The sequence below is a fragment of the Anabrus simplex genome, chromosome 1 (assembly GCF_040414725.1).
Source record: "Anabrus simplex isolate iqAnaSimp1 chromosome 1, ASM4041472v1, whole genome shotgun sequence".
Classification (NCBI taxonomy): domain Eukaryota; kingdom Metazoa; phylum Arthropoda; class Insecta; order Orthoptera; family Tettigoniidae; genus Anabrus; species Anabrus simplex.
Window position 1 is genome coordinate 1,376,278,552 of NC_090265.1, and position 22,332 is coordinate 1,376,300,883.

General features: G+C 41.0%; 1 protein-coding gene across 2 annotated transcripts in view; it reads left to right on the top strand.

The window, feature by feature from the left end:
• LOC136878889 (vascular endothelial growth factor A) overlaps positions 1-22,332 on the top strand; it is a 240,282-nt gene that overhangs the window by 192,836 nt on the left and 25,114 nt on the right. For both annotated transcript variants that reach the window (XM_068228991.1, XM_067152474.2), the window contains exon 6: positions 13,502-13,692. In XM_068228991.1, the coding sequence (XP_068085092.1) occupies positions 13,502-13,692 (191 nt within the window). The remainder of the gene's footprint in view (positions 1-13,501; positions 13,693-22,332) is intronic.

Below are 22,332 nucleotides of genomic sequence, written 5' to 3' on the forward strand. Positions count from 1 at the left end.
AGTTTACTAAACTTCTTCAGGTAAAACTAATATAAACGAAATATATTTTTATGCTGGTAGTGAACAAATATTTTTTTACTGTATTTCAATCGTTGCTCCTTTCATACATGGGTCTCTCTGTTGTTAAAGAAAGTTTATTGAATACTTACTTAATATTTCTAATTGGTTAATTATCTAATCTTTCTTTGTTAGTTAAGTAATTGGGAGCATCTTAGCAAAACCTTATTGCATATTTTAACAATTTCAATAGCGACAAGAAAATTCTATATTAGAGCCATAGTGCTGGGTGGTGATGGTGGTAGTGGTTATTGTTTTAAGAGGAAGTACAACTGTGTAACTCTATTTTCTTAACACTAACCGCAAATGAAAATAGAAGTACGAACCTTCGGGAAATGAAGATGTCGTTGAAAGAGACGTGCCACAAAATGTGTGAAATTGAAAGACCCCCCTAGGCCTCGCAAAGCTAATACCATCTGGTTCAGAAGAAAACAAGCGCGGCCAAAGAAAGCCGAATAGGAAAGATGGAAGTGAGGATCCTAGCACAAGTAAGTGTAAGGAATGCTAGATTCAACCGGGGAACTCCTGGTCTCACCAACCCACGTTCCGAAGTTTACAGCTCTGAGAATTGCCCCTTTTATTCACCTCTTACTGAAGGCAGGGGATACTGTGGATATATTCTACCTCCCCATCCACAGGGGGTGTACAGTACTGCTGGGAAATCTAAAATATGAAGATATAAGAACTATCAGCCCAGAGGCTGGTTGGATCCTCAAATAGCACCCCCCACCTCAATAGGCGATGGTGGCGCCAAAATGAGGTGTACTAGGCAGGATTAGGATGGAGGTAGTTTGCCATTGCTTTCCTTCCTGGGCTAGAAAGTGCTACTGCAGCACGACTGACCATCATAACACTCACCGCACTAGTCATGCTCCGAAAGCCATTACTCAACACCACCCATACCACAGCAGCTTCCATAATGTAACAGCTATGTATGAGATTGGGACTTCGGTGGAAACTACACTTTCCTCTGTCTTCTTGTCCCAAGAGACAGATGCTAAAGTATTACGTACATCAAGAAAGTGAAACAGGTGGATAAGAACTAGAAGTAACTAAAATATTAATTTCAATATATGAATCTGGTAGAAGCAGAAATGGAGAAACATCCTTTAACATGCTCTTCCAATTAGTGTTGGTCTCTTAATTATCAACTATTAAATCTGCACTTTTCTAGTTTCACTGAAGGCATCACATTCAAACAGTATACAGACCATAACACTGAACATGTGCAATTTTGGAACACTGCGACCCAAACCCCTCAAATTAAACAGCAATTTCTTGTCAGAGTTAAATTAGATAGACGCGTAAATTTTCACTTGACAAGGTTATTTCTTTTAAAACCAGTCCGATCTACATGGCGGTGGATACAGCCAATACATTCAAAGAAAATATGAAAATTTCCATTAGGACTAGAGCTACTGGCATATATCTTTCGCTAGAAAGAGTGATGATACAGACACTGTACAAAATCAATTCAGCTGCTAGCATTTCGTATTTTCTAACGATGGGCAGCAGAGAGCCATGGGAATGTCACAACAGTATTACAATCTTAGATCTGTCAAGTTACATGCTGACTGTTCTAACAGCTTTAGCCACCGTTCCTGTACTTAAGTAGGCATACAGCTTTTTCACTGCAAGACTTGTATTCATAAGTTAAATTTTCAACAAATATTGAAGAAATCATCACTTCCTTTGTTCAGTGGTTAGCGTAGCAAGTTGCTATCTCAGCTTCGCAAAGATTTTTTTTGCAGTTTGCTTTACGTCGCACCGACACAGATAGGTCTTATGGCGACGATGGGATAAGAATGGGAAGGAAATGGCCGTGACCTTAATTAAGGTACAGCCCCAGCATTTTCCCGATGTGAAAATGGGAAACCACGGAAACCATCTTCAGGGATGCCGACAGTGGGGTTCGAACCCATTATCTCCCGATTGCAAGCTCACAGCTGCGCGGCCCTAACCGCACGGCCAGCTCGCCCGGTACAAAGATTGCAAGACTGACTTTAGGCCTTACTCTTCCTTATGAAGGCTACCAAGGTGAATTCTGATAAGGAAAAGACGCAGAATAGACACTTGGTATTAACGGTGATGAGATCCGTTGTGCAGATCAAACAGCACCTCCACTGGTTCAATAGTCGACGGCCAATAAGCCAAGAGTCCATGGCACTGGAGTTTACTCACATGAGCACTTAAAAACAAAATCAAATCAGGATTCTTCAGCGACTGGGCATTTTCTTCTTTGTTCCACTTTTCTCACGCAAAACTAAAAACTTATCTTCAATTGTCATAGGATCGCTCGTGTAACGAAATTTAAACAGTTACAAATGTCAGCTATGTAAGGTTAGGATTGGAAGAAACAAGTTTTTAGTTTAAACTGTAACTTTATACGAAACGCACATAAGATGAATCTGTGTCAGTATTGCAGCTCATCCCTAGATAGAAGTCAAGGAAAGTCAAGTGTTCCTTTTACAAAGCAGTCAGATGTGCATCTATTTAGCGTTGGATACAAGACAATACATTCAAAGAAAGTATGAAAACTTTCACCTGGCCTTGAGAGCCCACTGCATACTCATATCTCCCTCTAAGAAGAGTATGAAGACAAGGTACCCGAGTGAGTTGGCTACGCGGTACAGGTCATTAACTGTAAGCATGTATTCGGAAGATGACGGGTTCGAATCACACCGTCGGCAGGCTTGAAGATGATTTTCTGTGGTTTCCCATTTCCATTTACATTACCTGCTCAGTCGTTGGCCTTTTTCGTCCCAGTGTCAGCGAAGACATTTACGAGATAATGTAACGTTAACTCGCTAGAATACCATGAGAAGCACTAAGAGATAATGTATCCAATCTGATATTGCGGTATCCCCGTGGAACTCGGTTTAAAGACTAATTTCGAGTCAGCGTGAAAGTGGTCGCTCGTTTCACTTCTAGCTAACCGACACTAGATTATTGCTTAACTCCTAGAGGTTCTACTGTACAAGGGCCTGGGGCTCATAATGAATCAAATCTGCTGACAATTTCGGAAAATGTTGACCTTGATACTTTTCAATATGTTCATTTTTTCTTTACTTGTAATTTAAGGTCAACAATTTCTACGTAATATTACTATATAACAGAATCGCCGTATCCTCCAAAAGTAGGACCCTTCAATGCTCTTGCCACCATTCTATAATAAATCCGCATCCAAATGCGACTGCAGTATATGTTAGATAAAGCAATGGGCAGTAGAGTAAGAACATTTGAACTGAGAACCAGCCGTACGGGGTTTCCCTTCGGCGAACGTGTCAGTTGCTCCCCGTGTGTTGACAGAGTTCAGTGGCGGTGATGAAACTATACAGACGTATCATGGACTATTTTAGAAAGTATGCTTCTTACCAACGTTTTAACTTAAATCATTTTGTAGCCCTTTGTGCAGAGCCATGAAAAATCCCTACTTGTTGTGAAGGATGCCTAAGGGTGCTTTTTTTTTTTTTTTTTTTTTTTTTTGAGAATTTCGCAAACGATGACCAATGCCATCTAATTTCTCTTCGGTGAGAATCCTACGATGTCTGTTTCTTTTCTTTGGCTGAACACTTCTCTTAGCCTGAAATGTATTATAAAGAGCATGGCTTGTTGTGCGATCTGGAGCTTTTACACCCGGAAATCTTTCTAGAAATCGTGTTTGAACTTCACATGCTGACGTGTTAACACATTGAACACACGTTGTGTAGTAGTAAATATATAGAGTGTCACAGTACACTTCGTTATTTAATACACAGATTATAACAGAATACTCCCATCGCCTAGTTCCGGATCGCCTGAAACTGGAGAGAGAGAGAAATCGTTTATTATAATCCAAACTGTTTTTGATAAAGGCATGATTTTCCTTCTTACAGTATTAGTTTATCTACAGGGTCATCCGTTTAGGACGTCAGAAAAGTAAAACGCTATACACAAGAAACAATGCACATTTTTTGCTTGTTAACTGTACATACATATTAAGGAGAGTCTGGAGTTTGTCACAGCACATTAGCACTCAACATGTTCACCATCGCGCGTGCGGCACAAGCGATACCTCGAATCCATGTTGCGCCACGTAGCACGCAGCATTTCTGGAGTGATTTGCTGAAAGGCCGCTGTAATCTCCCTCCGTAGGTCAGCCAGATTCTGCGGTCTTCGTGCGTACACTGTCGACTTGACATAGCCCCATTAAAAAAACAACTAAAAAAACTGGACGGGTTAGGTCAGGGCTATTAGGAGGCCATGGGATAGATCCATATCACGCCGCCTTCCACCTGTGTGAGGCATCTACAATCCATTTTCCAAAAACATGTTGTACCATTTAACAATGTCCCGATGTGATGGGACATGCCTAACGTTGTACTGACGTCTGAAAGCTCGCTGGGTCTCCACTACGCACGAAAATTTGACATACCATACGACACACTGAGCGCGTTGTTGTGTAACGACCATCTTCACTCAACTCTCTATCAACAATGAACACTGGGCCCTGTTTCATAAAACATCTTTCACTAATATTATTAGTAAGAAACCAATATTATTAACTAATAATATTAGTATTATGTTTCAAAGAGATATTAGCTAATAATATTAGCAATTAGTTTATGAGTCAAAATTATTAGTAGATATTCCTAATAATATTAGTAAATTGTTTCATAGACAACATGACTAATAAAAGTTACTCATATTATTAGGATTATTTCCATGAGTGTATTTTGACTCATAATTCATATTATTAGTGAAACCAAAGTGAGTGGTATTTTAATATTTTGGCATAGAATCGTGAAGATCGTTAAAATGGTCGACTCAGATTCAAATAGTGATAAGGAACAAGTGTAGGTATTCACCGTTCAATAAACGTCACGTCAAAAAGAGCCTGTACTGGCATGAAACAAACATATGAATACAATGGGAGATTTAGGTTAGATTACAGAACGTTTCAGTATTTGCTTGATAGGATTGGTAATATAACGTTCCACTGCAAGGAATGAAGCATAACCTTAAAATAGCAGCTTCGCATTGCACTCCACTGGTTGGTAGTGATACACAGTATCATTGTGTTTCTCTAGTGCAGTTCTGCTCGGACACTCCAGGTATCCTTTAAAATCTTGGCTTATATCACCAGTAAACCAAGATGATGGTGGTGATGATTATTGTTTAAAGAGGAAGTAGGCAACAGCTAGGCAACCATCATCTATAATAACTAGGGCCCGGATATTTAGGTGGCATAAACCTTCACTTTAGGTTTTTTGAATTCTTAAAATAGGTTATTTTAGGTTTTTGCCTCCAGGCAGCAATATTTTTTGGTTTTCGTAGTTGTGTAAAATTTATATATGTACGTATTTCACAAAAGTTTACATTGTCATATTCATAAAAATACACAGAGAATACACTGTACTGTTTCCTTTGTAAGTTATTTTTTGGCATTGCAGTAAATAACAACGTACATACCCAAATTGTCAGGCGTAAATGATTTCCTGTTGTCACGTAACACATTCTTATATGACGAAAAAGTTCTTTCAACGGAACGTGACGTCATTGGAGAGTATTACATAGATGCTAATGCAGCAGGTTGGATGGGTAATTTTCCTGAATACTTTTCACCCTGTAATACTTAATTGATGACTTTCATATCTTCAAAACCAGGATTACGTCAAAGAATCTTCTGCAGCTTCGAAGAACATGCCACTCCCAATGGCCCAGGTATTTCTCTTCTGGAAACATTTCCAATGATATCCAGGGAATCTTTGAGTGGCAAGGTTGCACCTTCCAACTGGAGAATAGCTTCTGGTATAAAACAAAAATGTGTCTTAATATATGCTAGGGAAGCGACGAGTGTCGGGCACTCGAGCGATTTCTTGGCCTTTGCGTTGCAGGAAGCTTCTGTTTCATCCAAGTCATTGACGACATTTTTAATATCTTCTAGGTGCTCAGCATAGTAAATAGCAGCAGACAGCCAAGTTCCCCAGCTGGAACTATACAGCAATTACGGTTAGAAAATATTTCAGGAAGCAGTCACCACACACTCTGCAGGCTGTACTCTCTATGGACGACTGGAGACGAAACTGTTTACGTTCCTCCTGACCTATCAGATGCATCAAGGAGCCACCAGATATCACATATGTAGTGGGAAGCATGGGATGTGCTGCATTTAACGGTCGTAACATGAACTACCACCGTCCTACTGCTTGTAATTGCGGTGGAAATAATTTTACAATGCAGGGAATATAACATTCTTTATTTGAAGAAGGTAAAACAGCTATTTAGGTTATTTTAGGTGTCAACCCCTCATTTAGGTTTTTTTAGGTGCAATGAAATTCACATATTCTGCTCCAGGAAGTGTGAAACGTACAAATATATCAAAATTTGTAAATTAAATAGCGAGGAAAAAAGTAGGTTAAAACCTAAAAATCCGGGCCCTAATAATAACACTAATCAGATAGAAAAATGGAAAGGATCCGACATTTTGAAAAATGAAGGTATTGGCCAAAGAAAGAGAAGGGCCACGAAGGGCGTGAAAATGAAAGACTCTCTCGGCCTGTCAGGGTCGGAAAAGAACAAGAAATGAACAAGGGAGGTCGGAAAGGTAGATCAAAATGAGCCTGGCACAAGTAAGTTGAAGCAATGGCAGGACTCATCTCAGTGCCCCATGTTCGCCAACCCACACTCCCAAGTTGAGAGCCCTGGGACCTCTTTTAGTCGCCTCTTGCGACAGATAAGGGATACCGTGGGTTATTCTACCGCCCCCACCAACAGGGGGTAGTAAACAAAGATTTTGCTAGTCTATCTCAACAGAGATTTTTAAGAACACATGAAATAAAAAAGTAAAAAGGAACAAGGAAGGTTATAGTGTTAAAAAGGCTGTGAATAGTTGACGCTTTAAATCAAACACTCTCCACAAAGAAATTTTCTTCTCTCACATTATTTTCACTTGTTTTATCCATTTTCATAATTATCAAAGTCACAACAACGAAAGTATCAAGTGAGCCTCTCAAACATGTGAATTAATAGTCGGGTTTAGTCAAGCATTAGCTTATTGCTAAGAACAAACCCAAACCAAGAACATATGCAACAGACCGATTCTAACCTCCATTTGTATCAGCTGACTAATGAAGTAATATTATTAGTGAAGATATTTTATTAGTCATGTGTAAATCTTTATGAAACAGAATTTGGTTAACTAATAATTATTTTTATGAGTTCTAATATTATTAGGTAATATTATTAGATAGTTTTATGAAACAGGGCCCTGAGCGCGCGCGCTAATTTGTACCGCCTCTGTACCTGACATCTGGTGATTGCACTATGAACTACACTGCTGCGTTGCTTCGTGGAAGTCATTGTTGCAAAGAGAATCATTGTTAACTCCCATCATTGTCACGTACATGACAGAAAATTAATAATATATTTGCTTTACGTCCCACTAACTACTCTTTTACAGTTTTCGGAGACGCCGAGGTGCCGAAATTTTGTCCCGCAGGAGTTCTTTTACGTGCCAGTAAATCTACCAACACGAGGCTGAGACAGAAAATTGCATAGATATATATGCCTTAACATAAAAGCTATAACGTTATACTTTTCTGACATCCCAAACGGATGACACTGTATTACTACATTAAACATTAAAGCCTTATCTACATATATAAAATAAGAGTTTTGTCTGTACATTGCTCAGAATTTGAAAAGAATGGTATTTCTGTATCGGTCATGTCCACAGTAACAAGAAAATGCATTTTTTTACTTTTCCGTAATTTCTGTCTGTCTGTCTGTCTGTCTGTCTGTCTGTCTGTCTGTCTGTCTGTCTGTCTGTCTGTCTGTCTGTCTGTCTGTATGTATGTATGTATGTATGTATGTATGTATGTATGTACGTACACGCATCACGAGAAAACGGCTGAAGAGAATTTAATGAAAATCGGAATGTAAAGTCGGGTGATGAACCGCTACAATCTAGGCTATAAATTATTTTAATCACGCTGAGTGAAATGGTAGTTTAGGGGAAGGCCTGAAATTTAATTGTCAAATATTTATATTATTAGTGATCGTGTCTTAAGGAAAATCGCTAGACAAAGATGGGAAATAAGTCGCTACAATATAGGCTATACACGCTGAGAAAAACGGTAGTTTAGGGGAAGGCCTAAAATTCCATTGTCAAATATTTATTTTATTAGTGGTCGTATCTTCACGAAAATTGGTATGCAAAGTCGGAGAATAAGTCGCTATAATCTAGGCTATCAATAATGTTATTCACACTGAATGAAATGGTAGTTTAGGGGAAGGCCTTAAATGTAATCTATGTATAAAATAAGTGTTTTGCCTGTACATTGCTCAGAATTTGAAAGGAATGGTATTTCTGTATCGGTCATGTCCACAGTAACAAGGAAATGCATTTTTTAATTTTCTGTAATTTCTGTCTGTCTGTCTGTATGTATGTATTGAACCCTTTAGGTCCACGCATCAATAGAAAACGGCTGAAGAGAATTTAATGAAAATCGGTATGTAATGTCGTTTATGAACCACTACAAGCTCGGCTATAAATTATTTTATTCACGCTGAGTGTAATGGTAGTTTAGGGGAAGGCCTGAAATGTAATTCTCAAATAAGTTATTTATGTTATTAGTGGTCGAATCGATAAATCTATATATATAAAATAAGAGTTTTGTCTGTACATTACTCAGAATTGGAAAAGAATGGTATTTCTGTATCGGTCATGTCCACAGTAACAACGAAATGCATTTTTACTTTTCCGTAATGTCTGTCTGTCTGTCTGTCTGTCTGTCTGTCTGTCTGTCTGTCTGTCTGTCTGTCTGTCTGTCTGTCTGTCTGTCTGTCTGTCTGTCTGTCTGTCTGTCTGTCTGTCTGTCTGTCTGTCTGTCTGTCTGTCTGTACACGCATCACGATAAAACGGCTGAAGAGAATTTAATGAAAATCGGTATGTAATGTCGGGTGATGAACCACTGCAATCTAGGCTAGAAATTATTTTATTCACGCTGAGTGAAATGGTAGTTTAGGGGAAGGTCTGAAATGTAATTCTCAAATAATTTATTTATGTTATTAGTGGTCGTATCGATACTACATAACTAACATAACTTTAGTTATGTCGTAAGTTAGTAGTAGTTATGTAAGAAGTTATTTAATTTCCGATCACTTATGTCTTATACATTGTTACCGTACCACATATAATCGGAGATATTCATGAATTTGGATTTTTGTTACTAAGTCCAAATCAGCGCCGAGTCACGAGAAAATGGGTAAACAGAATTTAGTGAAAATCGGTATGTTAAGTCTGAGAATAAGGAACTACAGTCTACGATATAAATAATTTTGTAAGGCACCCTAATATCACAGAGTCGAAAGAAAACTAATGTGAAGGCCTGCAATATAGAAAGCTCATTAACTTTATCAACAATAACATTACATTGACCATTGTTTGTTGTGATGTGCTTTTTGTCTTCTGTTTCCTCTCATCCCCGATAGATAGGATTACTGCAGCGTACCGAGGTTTTTAAAAAATTAGCTTGACGTCGCACCGACACAGGTAGGTCTTATGGCGACGATGGGATAGGAAATGAATAGTGGTGTGAAGGAAGCGGCCTTGGCTTTAAGGTACAGCCTGGTGTGACTGGTGTGAACATGGGAAACCACGGAATACCATCTTTTTTTTTTTTTTTTTGCTTAACGTCGCACCGACACAGATATGTCTTATGGCGACGATGGGATAGGAAAGGTCTAGGAAGTGGAAGGAAGCGGCCGTGGCTTTAATTAAGGTACAGTCCCGGCATTTGCCTGGTGTGAAAATGGGAAACCACGGAAAACCATCGTCAGGGCTGCCGACAGTGGGGCTCGAACCCACTATCTCCCGAATACCGTCTTCAGGGTTGCTGGCAGTGGGGTTCGAATCCACTATCTCCCGGATGCAAGCTCACAGCTGCGCGCCTCTAACCACACGGCCAACTCGCCTGGTCGTACCGACTGTAACAGCCTGCCTGTATATTGGTGGGAAGTAGCTGGGGGTGTAAGATAACTTTCTTCTTCAGCATGCCATTCCTCTGGTTCATACATTTTCTGATATATCTGGTATGTAACACACTGGTTCATCATAGTATTCGAGCTATAGAATCCCTACTCTGAGCCACTGATTGGAATGAGTAGTGTGCATATTTAAGGGAATAATGACAAAGGAGTGTTCACGGCAGTCTGCGACCTGGTTATTCCAGCTCTGGAACTTTGGACTCTTATATCGGCACCGTAGTACTGTTCGTTGAAAGTGAGAAAGTGTGCGGGTTTTTTTTTTTTTTTTTTTTTTTTTTCATTTGATCGAGTATTTTATATGATAACATTCCTTTCAATCACTACAATCCTACTGACGTTTTTGTAATGACCTATGTTGAATTCAGTTAGGAAAACCACCAAGTCAGTCTTTCTGAGAATCCCGTAGCGAAGCACGGGTACACCAGCTAGTATATATATATATATAGGTCTTATGGCGACGATGGGACATGAAAGGCCTAGGAATGGGAAGGAAGCGACCGTGGCCTTAATTAAGGTACAGCCCCAGCATTTGCCTGGTGTGAAAATGGGAAACCACGGAAAACCATCTTCAGGGCTGCCGACAGTGGGGTTCGAAACCACTATCTCCCGGATGCGAGCTCACAGCTGTGCGCTCCTAACCACACGGCCAACTCGCCCGGTCTATTAAATATTTACATCCAATCTCTAAAGTGTATTTTTTCTATTTTCTATTTATTTTTGTCCTAGATTTTAACAGTGTTATAAAGTCTAGGACAGTGATGTCGAACCTATGACACGCTGTGTCACCTAGTGGTACGACTTCTGTGGCACGCTGCTAGCTAGCAACATAGAATATTTTAACGTTACGCTTTAATAAACAAGTACGTCACAATTAACTCTATGGTCATCATTTTTACAAATGTAATTAGGTTAAAGCAAAAATATATATCTTATTCTTAAAATTGACCTGTTTTTAAAATCCAATTTTTAGTGATATTTGCAAAATAAAATCATGAAACATTCAGTCGAATGGATTTTTATGTAATGCAATCTAATACCTGATTGAAGTCAAATGAGTGGGTTTCATGATGATTTTAAGGAAAATAACCGATGGCACACTAGGCAATAGAAAGTAATAAACAAGATCATAATTGACATGCTAGTCTGAAAAGGTTTGCCATGCCTGGTCTAGGACATGATGTTCCTTACCGTTCATAGGTTGAATTAGTACAAGTACCAGTATGTATGTTACAAATCTGTACAGAGCTATCATCCAATAATACACAGATCAACAGATAACTCACAAACGAGTCTTCCGTTAGGTACTCACTCACTCACTCGCTATATGTCTTTTCACGAGAGTTTAATACTGATGTAAACATGGTATGTCCGCGCCTCCGCCAAAGAAAGAGTTGTAATTCGCTGAGCGTGTAGTATCGACCTCCACCCCGTCAACGTCTCGTGTTCGGACGTACATGGTTGCGCATCACATACGACAACAGTGCGAAGATCTGAACTTCTGAATAAACGACTAAACCTGGATTCTGTTCACTTAGTTTGTTGAACACATTTACAATGCACTGCCTATGGTCACTTCTGATCGGTTTTCCTCTTTTGTGCTTCACTACACGCGATGGTCCTACCTCTTGCTCCATTTCTCTCACTATGAATACTGACACTGACTGCTGCTGCAAGATGCAACACCTTATCTCCACGCTGTTACAGCTTGCGACTTTCCCTCACTATATAAGAGAAGACTTCCTGTATTACACCACGCCTTGTGCCTTAATTTTTCATTATTTAATCACTATTTTACATTTAAAAAACATATACTGTACATACTGGTATATATGACAACCATATTTTAATTTGATTGCGTACTCTTTGAAATTCTCTAAATGTAATCAAATAAAATAAAATAAAATTAATGCCACGTACTACTTTTCTTCGAGCTCGCATACAGTCGAGTGAGTGCGACAGTTGCTTCTCCAATCAACTACGTCTGTGTCCACGTGCAAAGGCAACGTGCTCCGCCTATTTGTTTACATCAGGATTAAACTTCCGTGAAAAGACATATAACAAGCTTTCCTTGCATCCAAGGCCAGGACAGATGGACGCGCTCCTCTCGTGCATTGAACTCGGCAGCGTCTGTCGCACTCGCCTATAGAAAAATACCATGCGGCTGGTTCTTAGTTAAAATGCTCTCTCTGTCTTCAATGTTATATTTAATTATATTCCGACTAGATAGAAAATTAGAATACATTTGAAAACCGTCGAGTGGCCGAGTGGAGTAGCCACGAGTGTCAACGCGCGACGGCGGTGGCACCAAACTCTGCATTCGGGAGACGCGTGGGTTCGAACCTCACCGTCGGCTGTCCTGAGAATGGTTTTCTGTAGTTTCGCATTGTCACTTCCAGGTAAATGGCGGGATAGCTCCTATTTATAGGCCACAACCGATTCCTTCCACATCCTTGCCCAGTTTCATTCACCATCATTCATTTCATCGTCATTAGCTCCTCAACTGATGTTGGCGTCAGGAAGGGCATCCGACCGTAAAACATCTCATATAAATTAATCTCACCTCATCTCCAACCCCGTCTCATGAAACGGAACTACGGAGCAGACATGCATGAAAACTACCTAGTGCTTGAAAAGCAAAATCATAGATTATTTTTTTAAAGCTACTTCCCTCACTGCCATAATGTCCGAAGTAAGAATAAAACTACCTTATGAGATGGCCGCGCGGTTTGGTTCACGTAGCTATGAGTTTACATTCGGGAGATAATAGGTTTCAACGCCACCGTCGATAGCTATGAAGATGATTTTACCGAGTTCGATAGCTACAGTCGCTTAAGTGCGGCCAGTATCCATTATTCGGGAGATAGTAGGTTCAAACTGCACTGTCGACAGCCCTGAAGATGGTTTTCCGTGGTTTCCCCTTTCCACACCAGGCAAATGCTGTACCTTAATTAAGGCCACAGCCGCTTCCTTCCTACCCCTAGCCCTTTCCTGTCCCATCGTCGCCATAAGACCTATCTGTGTCAGTGCGACGTAAAGCAACTCACAAAAAAAAAAAAAAAGAAGATGATTTTGCGAGTTTTCCAAACAACTTAAAACCAAGACCGTTACCGGTACTTCCCCAATCCCCTTTTCCATCCAAGTGTCACTGAAAACGTTTGAGGTGTTAGTGCGACGTTAAATCCTAGCAGAAAATAAAATAAATAGGTTCTTTGCTCCTCCGTAAATACAATTTTACAACTGATGAAACCTATGTCCTTCCAATAAAAGTACGCAGTATTCGAAAATTCCTGCCTTACTCGACAGGATTTTAACTTAACTGTCACCCCTGATCATCTGTAAACTAGTATTCACACTTGTTAGAAGAGAGTAAAATGACTCGTCAAGATCAAACTGTGTGAAGTTGCTGTCTTTCCAGATGGTGAATGCGAGTTCTTGTGGCCCACTACAAGAATTCAACGAGAACAACTGCAGCTGTAAGTGCAGGAATGACGAAGCTAAGAAATACTGCTTTCACCCCAGATCGTGGAACCCAGTCGAGTGCAGATGCCAGTGCCCCTTATCTCTGGGCTGTACAAGTGGACGAGTGTACGACGAACAAACCTGCAAGTAAGTAAAAATAAGGTACTCTCATAAAACAGCATCATGCAATTGTTAATGAAAGAGAAATTCGCATGATTTCCAGATGCATATTTTTGTTATAGAAGGCAGATTTCGTCCAAATCATTATGACCATTGTCATTTAAAGCCATTTCTACCTAAAGTTTGTTTTGCCACTCGGCATGATCGGTCGTGTACTGCCTGGAAGACTGCAACTGAAGTTGTAGGAATGATGCAGCACTGCTTTCACCTCAAAATTGTGGAACCCAGGTTTATAGTATCCCTGTACTGTTTACTGGCCAGATAGAAATTCAAGATCGATATTGTTCTTCCCCACGTTAGAATGAACACTTGCTTAGCAATTCTACTAAATCAAAGAGTGTGGTGTGACGCAACAGTTTTCACCCTTGTATTACAATTAGACTGGGAATTAGTTCACAATTAACATGTTTCAGAAATAAACAAGCAGTCAGGCATCATAGCAAAGCAAATTAATCTCTCTACAGACCATGAAGTCCCCTGGAGGAGTCAAGGCTTGGCTTCCACTATCCGTATGCTTGGCACTAAGAGGGATGGAATGGTAACTCTTTGTTCGGCCACCTTTACCTGCAGAAAATAACATGGTACTCATTTATGGTGCAGGCTGAGTGAACTTCACGGCCAGGTGCCACCTAGGAAGCGGAAATCTCGTTTCTTAACCGCGACAAATTTTACAAATATCTATTTGCAAGAACATAATCCACCGCTCCTCCCAAAAGTGGACAAGTGTAACCCAGTAACCAACATAGCTTCCATTTATAGGTATTTTAAACAGTTTAAGTACCGGTATTAGTTTAAATAGGCCTAATTTGTCTTGCTTTCCTTCTTCAGTTATCAAGAAACCAGCGTTTTCTGCTGAATGCCCTGCATTTGAAAATATAATTATAATATATCATCTTCTGGTGTATATTATGCTCACGACATTGCTCGAATATCATGTTGATTTCCTGAATGAAATCCTAACTATAAAACATGTTAGGGTTTTTCCTCAAAATATAGCTGATATAACTATTCTCAAATTATATACATTATATTACACTATTCTAATATGGGTTTGATTCGCTGAATAATTCGAGAGATGTCCTCCAGTAGTTATGGACCGTCTTGGAAGAAGATATTGCTGAACTATTGCTCCAACGAGACTGAACGGATACACTGTAAGTGTGTTAAGTATCATACCGCTGCAACAGACCGTAAAACATTTTGTGCTTTCTCACTCGTAGTTGACAGCGGTGACGGGACTAAAACATGAAATACTGTAATCTGCCGTCCTTGCCATACACTTGTTATTACACAACGTTCTAGTAGAAGTATACTTGGTCAATCTCTCTCTCACACACACACAGAAGCGAGTGATCGTATCTTATTTTCCTTCTAAACACTTTCCGACGCGCATAAGCTATTCTTTTTCACAGTATAAAGTACTAATGTTTAAATTCCTGAGGATGTTTCTAGTCTGAACCTTGTAAAGCAGACCCCCCGACGAGGGTAGGCGACATCTGCCGTGTATAGAATACTGCGTATTAATGTAGAGGAGGATAGTTTTGTACGTGGTGCTTGATTTGCAGGAATGTACAAACAGTAAAAACACCCAGTTCCCGGGCCATCTCCAACCCATCCGGTAATCGAACCTGGTTCCCTCTGCACCGAAGAATACTACGCTGACCGTTCAGCCAAGGAGCCGGATAGTATAATGTACTGAAAATAGCTAAAACACTACGGATCCCGTAATGTAAAAGAACGTTTTATATTCGACAGAAGGGACACAGGAGTTCAGGAAGATTTGTTATAAATTGGTTAAGGCAGGAGTTCTCAACTTTCTACTGTTGTGGCTCCCCTTAGCTGTCAAAATCTTCACGTACTTCCACTGTCGAAAGTAAGTAAACTCGTTTACTCGTATTCCTCGAGGTGGCGCAGCTCTTTTCAGGAACACCCCCATTGAAGGTGAACTGTTTGTACCGTTTTAATTACACCATCCCTCCTTCTTCTTCTTCTTCTTCTTCTTCTTCTTCTTCTTCTTCTTACCCTCCAGGTTTGGTTTTTCCCTCGGACTCAGCGAGGGATTCCACCTCTACCGCCTCAAGGGCAGTGTCCTGGAGCGTGAGACATTGGGTCGGAGGACACAACTGGGGAGAATGACCAATACCTCGCCCCAGGCAGCCTCACCTGCTATGCTGAACAGGGTCCTTGCGGGGGGATGGGAAGATTGGAAGGGATGGACAAGGAAGAGGGAAGGAAGCGGCCGTGGCCTTAAGTTAGGTACCATCCCCGCATTTGCCTGGAGAAGAAGTGGGGAAACCACGGAAAACCACTTCCAGGATGGCTGAGGTGGGAATCGAACCCACCTCTACTCAGTTGACCTCCCGAGGCTGAGTGGACCTAGTTCCAGCCCTCGTACCACTTTTCAAATTTCGTGGCAGAGCCGGGAATCGAAACCGGACCTCCGGGGGTGGCAGCTAATCACACTAACAACTACACCACAGAGGCGGGCATCATCCCTCCTTCCGTTATTAAATTTCTGACAGCTCAAGGAATCGACTCTATAGCGCAACGGTAAGCAGTATTAGCTGCCGTCCTCGATGCGTTGCCAAAAGTGAAATGTGTTCCTGAAAGATGGACCGTCAAAGAAATCGTCTCATCCATACTAGATGAATCAAAAGGTTAAGTATCCCATTGAGTAGCTTTCGAATAGAAACGTATTGTTACGAATAAAAGGCCGTGCATTTTAATACTCTTATTTATTTCAGAATGATTCAATAAATCTACACACATAATTTTATTCAACCATTAATGGCCACACTTACTAATTGCAGTCTATTTACAAGTCCTCGTTCTTTAGAAAATCATAGGCCTATTACTAAAAATAGATAAGGAAAATTAATTAATCCATGAGACAATTATGAACCTCCGTGGCTCAAGCGACAGCGCGTGGTTCAAATCCCGGTCACTCGATGTGAGATTTGTGCTGGACAAAGCGGAGGCGGGACAGGTTTTTCTCCGGGTACTCCGGTTTCCCCTGTCATATTTCATTCCAGCAACACTCTCCAATATCATTTCATTTCATCTGTCAGTCATTAATCATTGCCCTAGAGGAGTGCGACAGGCTTCGGCAGCCGGCACAATTCCTATCCTCACCGCTAGATGGGGCTTCATTCATTCCGTTCCTGACCCGGTCGAATGACTGGAAACAGGCTGTGGATTTTCATGAGACAATTATTGGTTAAATGTTATGATACAGTAACTAGCCGCCGCTGACTGGATTCCAACACACTGCTCACCCATCCGCTCTCTCTGTTCCTCACGAGTGCACACGCTGTTTGGTAAAGAGCGTTCCAGACGGACATTACTGATCTAGGACGAAACCCTGCGCCGATGTGATGCCCGCATTGAATGCGGTGGGTGACAGTTCGAAGAGTTTTCCTAAACAACATTCAGTGTCCAATGTCTAATTTCACTGTGTGTACAAACGACTATCAATTCATTTTACTTACTTACTCCTGGACGCTATAGCCCGTGAAGGGCCTTGGTCTCTCGAACTCGTAGCCCACTCCTCTCGATCGGTCGCTTATTTCGTCGTCGTTGATCAGTCCGGCTATTCCTTTCGAGTCCCGAAACGAGTGAAGTTTTCACGAGATGGAGTTGTTAGCCCCATGCTCAACCCCCAACCTGGAGGGCCAGGGACCCTTATGTCTGGTTACCATACCATAGCCGAGGGTATCTCGTTTTAAGACGCCGGATACCCGCCCTCATCCATCCCCTGAAGGAGTAGGATTTGCTGGTACCATAGGCAGAAAAACCACCAACTTGAGCCTCAGTATTTCCCATGGGCACCCACTCGGCGTGTGTACCCACACTGAGACTCATCTACTAGCCATTGACCCTTCTCCTGTGTCCAGGCTTGGGACTGGCGCTGAGAATCAATTCATTTTAGTCAGGGATATTTTAGTTGATTCCTTTAGCACAGGGGCTAGGTATTTGTGTTCGTCGTAATGCACATCTTCATATACACACGCCACAGTACCAAATACCACGGAGACACGTAATAGTGAGTAGGGTTGGCGTCAGGAAAGGCATCCGGCTGTAAAACTGGGCTTAATCCGCAAGTAGTGTTAGCGCAACTCCAAGTACATTGGATAAGACCAAGAAGAGGAACAAGAAGAAGATTGATTATACAAGCAATGGAAGTCTAGTGTATATCGAGCGAGTTGGCCGTGCAATTAGGGTCGCGCAGCTGTGAGCTTGCATTCGGGAGATAATGGGTTCTAATCCCACCATCGCAGCCCTGAAGATGGTTTTCTGTGGTTTCCTATTTTCACACCAAGCAAATGCTGGGGCATTGAGGTTGAGAAGGGGACTTCACCATCCAAAGTATCACAGTTCAACTCAGCGACCTCGTAAACAATGTATTCGACATTAATATCAGACATTTTCGTGTCTTTTTGTATATTTCACCACATCTCCAAGGAATGTTTTACCCCTCGCTACCCCAAAAGTCATACTTAAGGCCACGGCCGCTACCTTCCCAATCTTAGGAAGCAACCATGAATGATAACACTACTACCTACTTAAAAAAATCTCTTGCACTCACAGCGGGTCTTCGGTTAGCTGTCTTTACCTGGGACAGGCGATCCTCCGTAATCTTGACGGGCAGGTTTCATCTTTACCATCTTCCGTCGCCGAAAACCTTCGATAATTTAGTGATACGTTAAACAACTAGCAAAATATAATGTATAAGTTAAACATGTAATAGGCCTGTAGGCCTACACGTTTTAATATGTGAATTCAATCTGATACAATACTTTTAAAACATGGATCAATAGGGAATGTTTATTATACTAATACTAGCTGTAGTATCCGACGTTGCCCAGACAGTTTTTGAATGTTTACCTTTAAAATGTATATTACCAGTTAGCCTAGTTATGTGAAAAGTGAATTTTTATAGAATTCTTTTTTACATGTTGATTTTACGATCTATTATGTAGTTTTAGAGTTACTTAGATGTATTTGATTTCAAGTTTTAGATTATTTAATTTTTAAGTAAAAACGTTTCTCCTTGTGGAAGTTCAAGTTGACTGGGAAGTATTTGATCCTTTCAGAAAAATTAGTGATAACTATATGTATTTACCCGCCGTGCTATATATATGATGTACACGATTTCAACTGCCAATGACACTGTCACCCACCAGCCTCGCGACCCCAAAAGTAGTGGATTCAGTATTAATCTCGGTCATTTTAGACTATTTACTTTTAAGCCCCTCAGTGTCCCGTCTCAATGGAGGCTGAACGTGGACGTAAACGGTATACAGAGCGTCACAGTTCGTTTCAGAGACACATAAAGAATGGGTTCGACATTAATATAGGTTATTTTCCATGATTTTACATGTCATCCCCTCCCATTCCCCACCCCCAGCGGGAGTTGGGATGTTTCATCTCCATAGTAATTTTTTTTTTTTTCCATATGGTAAGTCATATATCTACCAGGTTCCATTGAGAGCTTTCTGGTACATACATCCATAATCTCGGTTATTTTTATATTAATTTTCCCCCCTTCTCAACCTCCATACTGATTGCGGCTGAAGTACGACTTCACCATCCAAAGTATCACAGTTCAACTCAGCGACCTCGTAAACAATATATTTGACATTAATATCAGATATTTTCGTGTATTTTTGTATATTTCACCACATCCCCAAGGAATGTTTTACCCCTTCTCATCTCCATGCCGATGGGGGCTGAACATGGACTTCAAGGACATCCGGGGTGTCATTATTCACCTCAGCGAACTCGAAAACGATGGACTATACATTAATATTTGTCGTTGTCTATTATTTTTATATTTCAGCCCACTTTCTGTGTTTTTATAATTCACTCCCGCCCCCTAGGGGTGCTAGGGTTAGGGCCTACCTTACCGTACGGAACTTTGTCTTAAACAGCATCGAGAGTGTCACAGTTCATCTCAGTGACCCCGAAAACCGTGGATTTGACACATATATCGGTTGTTTTCGGTTATTTTTACACTTCATCCCTACTCTAGCGGGCTAAGGGACTCTTATCCCAAGGAATTTTGCAGATAGTAAGTCATACGTGTGTCAGTTTTGATTGAGAGCTATGCTGGAACATACCAATTACGTCCATTATCACGGTATTTAGGAAATTTTGTTTTTCAACTTTTCCCACTCCCTCTGCGAAAGGAGGCTGGACTTGGACTTCTAAAAATCGTGAGTGTCGCTATTCATCTCAGCAACCCAGAAAAGAATGTATTCGACATTATTATCGATTATTTTTACTTCTCACCCGCTCGCCCCCCCCCCCCCTAGGGGTGCTAGTTTTTTTATACTTCCACGCAGTTTTTCTCCTTGTAGTAAGTCATAAGAGTACCAAGTCTCGTTGAAATCACTGCTGAAGTTCCGAAAGTTACAGATTCAACACGGATAGCGGTCGTTTTCAGTTATAATTATATTTCGCCCCCTTCCCTAGGGCTTTTTTTTTTCTTTTTTACTAGTTGCTTTACGTCGCACCGACACAGATAGGTCTTATGGCGACGATGGGACAGGGAAGGGCTAGGAGTGGGAAGGAAGCGGCCATGGCCTTAATTAAGGTACAGCCCCAGCATTTGCCTGGTGTGAAAATGGGAAACCACAGAAAAACATTTTCAGGGCTGCCGACAGTGGGGTTCGAACCTACTATCTCCCGAATACTGGATACTGCCCGCACTTAAGCGACTGCAGCTATCGAGCTCGGTCCTAGGGCTTCTAGAGGTGTCTTGACCCCACAATATTTTTCCAGATAGTAGGTAATATTTTTATAAGTTTAGTTGACAGCTATGCTGGAACATGCACACAAACATCCATAAACTCGGGCATCTGGACATTTTCGTTTCTTCACCCCTTCTCACTCCACCCCCTCTGCCGATTGTGGCTCAGCTTGGACTTAAACGACATCCGGAGTGTCTCTATGCATTTTAGAGACCTCGAAAAATATGGATTCGACACCATTTTCTATTAATTTTATATCTCACTCCCTCCAACCCCTACCCCTGGGGGTGCTATGGTTATCATACCTCCACGCGGTTCATCTCCTGTTCATAAGTCATAAATGTACCAAGTTTGGTCCAGGTAGTAAATCATACGTGTATCAATTTTGATTGATAGTTACGCTGGAACATACATACGTCAATTACATCGGTCATTTTTAGACATGTTTTCTTTTTACCCTTTCTCACCCCATATGCCAAAAGGGGCTGAATTTGGACTTCAAAAATTCCGTAGTGTCAGTATTCACCTCAGCGAATCCGAAAACTATGGGTCGACACCATTTTCGATTATTTATAAATTCCACGGCACTCGCAAGACTTCAAAAATTTATCCAAGTGGAAAATAAAACAAATGACTCTTTTAGTCGTACTCTCACATTTACAAAACTTAGGAGGGGTGACCACTGCGTATATCCCCATTCAAATACACTTTTAGAGACCATGAGACAAGATATAAGAGGTAGTAAGATGGAAAGTCACCTACCTCATGTCGTCACGCCAGTGTTCGTCATAGGGCTCACCTGCGACCCTGGCATTTTATTTAGCCATTTTTACATTCATGGCTTTACAGTTCATTATTAATTTTCTTCAGGTTTCCTGGAATAAAGCATAAAAAAAAGAAAATACCCTTCACTTGTTTGCTGAGCGCACACGATGGAGTATAATTATTTCCGCACACGAATTACTTAATCACATTAGAATTTATTCAGTACTTTGACCGTCCTATCTGGTACAATTATTTCACTCAAGAAAACTATCTCCTCATGGAGACAAGACCTAGCCACAATGGCTAAAATCTGCAGTTGAACTCAGTCTACTTTCGTTGGTTTGATTTCGCAGAGCAGCTCAACAATTTTTCGTCCGCTTTGTATCACAAATGCCGGAGAAGGAGACTTCGTCATGGCGTCCCTTCATATTTATAGCAGTTACCCCCTCTCTTCGGATATCTCCCTTTGCCGCCAAGAAAATTTCTATAAATTTTCTGACTTACCTAAACTTTAATTTCAAGAGTTTTGAAAGTGACTACATGCTTGCTACATTTCTGGCGGTAGTGTTCATGGCCATTTAAAATTTTTACGGGTTCGATTTGTGAGATGATTGACCCCCTTTGATAGGCACTATATTTTTTTACTTGGCTTGGTCACGCCATGTACACGCGCTTTGAAATAGTTCACAAAAATGACTTGAGATTCTTCCGCCGTTGACACGTGTGGCTGACGTCACGTACCCCAGAGCGTGGGACCGAAGGTAATCACCCCCTCGTCACGTGTCAAATCCATGCTATCAAGAATCCAACTTTTAAATGATTGTCGATTTATGCATAATGTTCTTAGGGCACAAAGGTCATGGGTTCACTATCTTCCTCCATTCGTCTCATATAGTCCCACCACCGAAGCCTGTTTATGCGTACAGCTCCATCCATCGAGTTCATTCCTAAATTAGCCTTCTTTTCCTCGTTCCGAGTACCCTCCTGCCATTGTTCCCACCTGTTTGTACCAGCAATCATTCTCGCTACCTTCATGTCTGTTACTTCTAACTTAAGAATAAGATATCCTGAGTCCACCCAGATTTCGCTC